The sequence below is a fragment of the Vigna unguiculata genome, chromosome 10 (genome assembly GCF_037176805.1).
Source record: "Vigna unguiculata cultivar grain cowpea cultivar isolate G323 ecotype 2 chromosome 10, ASM3717680v1, whole genome shotgun sequence".
Lineage (NCBI taxonomy): Eukaryota > Viridiplantae > Streptophyta > Magnoliopsida > Fabales > Fabaceae > Vigna > Vigna unguiculata.
The window spans coordinates 38,899,239-38,902,603 of NC_140801.1; the positions used below are offsets into that span (position 1 = coordinate 38,899,239).

At 37.9% G+C, this 3,365-nt stretch overlaps 1 protein-coding gene across 1 annotated transcript; it reads right to left on the reverse strand.

Moving 5' to 3' along the window:
- Window positions 1-352: 352 nt before the first annotated feature.
- LOC146882555 (putative disease resistance RPP13-like protein 1) lies at window positions 353-3,016 on the reverse strand. Its single transcript, XM_085668254.1, has one exon. It carries the CDS (start codon window positions 2,913-2,915, stop codon window positions 2,085-2,087), a length of 831 nt encoding a protein of 276 aa, XP_085524380.1. The 5' UTR covers window positions 2,916-3,016; the 3' UTR covers window positions 353-2,084.
- Between the last annotated feature and the right edge of the window lie 349 nt (window positions 3,017-3,365).

A 3,365-nucleotide genomic window follows, 5' to 3' on the forward strand; every position in this document is an offset into this window, starting at 1 on the left:
AAACAAAAAAGCTCGTCATTAGTCGAGATGTTGAAATTGATGAAAATGCTTCTTGGAATTGGGAAGAAGAAAAAGTTGTTAAAAGCACCACTTTAGTTCCAGTGCAACAATATCAAGAAAAAATTCAAGAAGAAATTCAAGAAGAGGCAGAAGCTTCAGGTACGCCTTCTCCACCTCCATTAGAAGATTCTTCACTAGAGTCCACTCCAAGACGAGTAAGATCTTTGGTAGACATATACGAAACCTGCAATATGGCCATGATTGAGCCTAACTGCTATGAGGAAGCATCAAAGCAAGAAATATGGGTCAAGGCTATGGAAGAAGAGGTTAAAATGATTGAGAAGAATAACACTTGGGAGCTCGTAAATTGTCCTCAAGGAAAAGACATCATTGGAGTGAAATGGGTATATAAAACAAAGCTCAATCCTGATAGAACTATACAAAAGCATAAGGCCAGATTGGTCGCAAAAGGATACTCACAACAACCAGGAATCGACTACAATGAGACATTTGCTCCAGTCGCACGACTAGATACAATAAGAGCTCTAATAGCCCTAGCAGCACAAAAAGGATGGAACATCTATCAACTAGATGTCAAATCAGCCTTCCTAAATGGAGTGCTCGAAGAAGAGATTTATGTTGAACAACCTCAAGGCTTCATCAATAAAGGCAATGAAGGCAAAGTACTAAGACTAAAAAAAGCCTTATACGGCTTGAAGCAAGCTCCTCGAGCATGGTATAACAAGATTGATCAATACTTCATCGATCAAGGATTCAGGAGGAGTAAAAGAAACAATTTGGAGATGATGAAAGAATTTAAAGAAGACATGATGAAGACATTTGAGATGACCGACCTTGGGTTGATGAACTATTTCCTCGGTATAGAGGTGAAACAACAAGAAGACGGCATATTTATCTCTCAAAAGAAATATATTGAAGCCCTATTGAAGAAGTTCAAGATGTATGATTGTAAACCTGTCGCTACTCCATTGGTGGTAAATGAGAAACTACAAAAAGATGATGGAGCACAAGAAACAGATGCATCACGCTACAGAAGTTTGATTGGAAGTCTCTTATCTCACAGCCACAAGACCAGACATTATGTATGCCACAAGTCTTCTATCAAGATTCATGCAAAAGCCAAGTCAGATTCATTATGGAGTAGGGAAAAGAATTTTAAGATATCTACAAGGCACAAAGGAGTTTGGAATATGGTACAAAACCATGACTAACTCAAGGATCATTGGCTACACCGATAGTGATTGGGCAGGATCAATAGATGACATGAAGAGCACCTCAGGCTATGCTTTCTCGCTTGGATCGGGAATATTCTCTTGGGCATCAAAGAAGCAAGCAACTGTTGCACAATCAACAGCTGAAGCAGAATATGTGGCTGCTGCTGAAGCAACAAGTCAAGCTATATGGCTTCGAAAGATATTCAAAGATATGGGAGAGAAACAAAGTGGACCTACTACAATCAACTATGATAATAAATCAGCTATCGCAATGACGAAGAACCCAATACATAATAGTTGAACAAAACACATAGCAATTAAATACCACTTCATCAGAGAAGCGGAAACAAATATGAAGATACGACTTGAGTACTGCCCGACAGAAGATCAAATTGCAGATATCTTCACAAAGGCCTTACCAAGACCAAGATTTGAACTACTACGCGCTATGCTTGGAGTTACCGAATTTGCATCAAGGAGGAGTATTAAAGTATAATGCAAATTCTAGAAGAATCTAAAAAAAATATAAGATAGAGTTATTGAAATGTAAAGAAACTTCTAGAGTATTGGAGAAAAGCCTAGGATAGAAAGAAAAATCAAGAACATTCAACTATGTAGAAAAATCTAGAAGTATTTGCATTAGTTCTAGCTAGGAGTTTCTAGAATAATCTATGGGTCTATAAATACCCATGTATCCTACCATTTTGTAACATCAAGAACAACTAACACAACATCCAATACAACTACTCTCAACTACAAATACACTTCTCCAACTACTACTTTCACACTCTACTATCTACACATTTTCTCTATCCCTTCAACTATCCCTTTCACAACCTTGAATTACTATCAGATCCAAACATCATCCAAGACAATAAAATATCTTTTACCTTTCAGTTTGTCTATCAACTCAAGTTGAAGGGCATTTAGATCACTCAATTTACAAGGCATACGGGTAATTTCCTCTATCATAGTTCTTGTGACATTCACAATATCAAATACATCAGAAACACAAACCCATGCCTTTAAATCAAATATCTGCTGCTTCAATTTGCCATCGTTGAACACAGATCTTGCCAAAGTGGTTTTTCCAACCCCACCCATGCCTACAATAGGGATCACAGACACTTGTTCACTATCATCAGTGACATCCTGTAACACCATGTTCATTATGGCCTCTTTATCTTTATCTCTACCGTACATACCGTATCCATCTTCCAGAGATGTTGGCTGAGCTTTCCATGACTGGTAGCTCTCCACTGGAATATCTTTCAAATCAAGACTCTCCTTTTGTTTTAAAATGTCATCTAATCTTTCAACTATGTCTTCCAACTTACTAATACTAACAATCTTCTTCCTTTTGAAAAGGCGAGAAAAGGAATTGCTTACCTCCTTTTGAGTGGCAGCTTTGGTAGAAACTTCATCAAGTAAGTCATCAACCTCGTAGACAAGATCTATGAGAAGATCGAGCCAGTCTTTGACATCGGAGTTTGAGATCTGTCTCTTCTCAGCATCAGCAAGCACAACTTTAACCACAAGCAGCTGACTCTTCATCTTTTGAAGTAACCTTTCAGGCTTCTTTCCTCGGATGAAGTTGACAAACTCGGGGGAAGCTAGTCTGTCAAAAAGAACATCAATGAAGGCTGAAAGGAGTGCACCACCGACCACAGCTAATGCCATGAAATGATCTCAACAACAAACAAGTGATTGTGAGTACGGAAAGCAACTGTTTGGGGGAAACTGCGTTGGATTCAGTGAACTCTTCACTTTAACTTGCACACCTCTGCTAGGAACATACCTTCAAAATGAACCGTTAGATATATGATATATTAGTAAATATCCGACGATGGTGATCGAAGATGCGTGCCCGAAAAGCTCAGTGATGGTGGGGTTAGTTTTTTAAAAGAAAAAGTTCATGTTTCAATTCATTTTGAACGCGGAATCTGTGGAAATGTGTCAGTTTTGCAATGGTTGAGATTGATATAATAATTAAAACGTTCTTCTTCAGTGTGCAGAGAGCATATTCGCTCACATAATAAATCAAATATTATGCCCAATTAAATACTCGCATGTTTAAGTTAAGTACTATTAAGTCATTTGTCCTTGGTTATTTCTTCCAAAGCACAATTT

What these genes read in the sequence shown, in the direction of transcription:
- LOC146882555 (XM_085668254.1), bottom strand. Translation starts at nt 2,915, where the DNA reads ATGGCATTAGCTGTGGTCGGTGGTGCACTCCTTTCAGCCTTCATTGAT.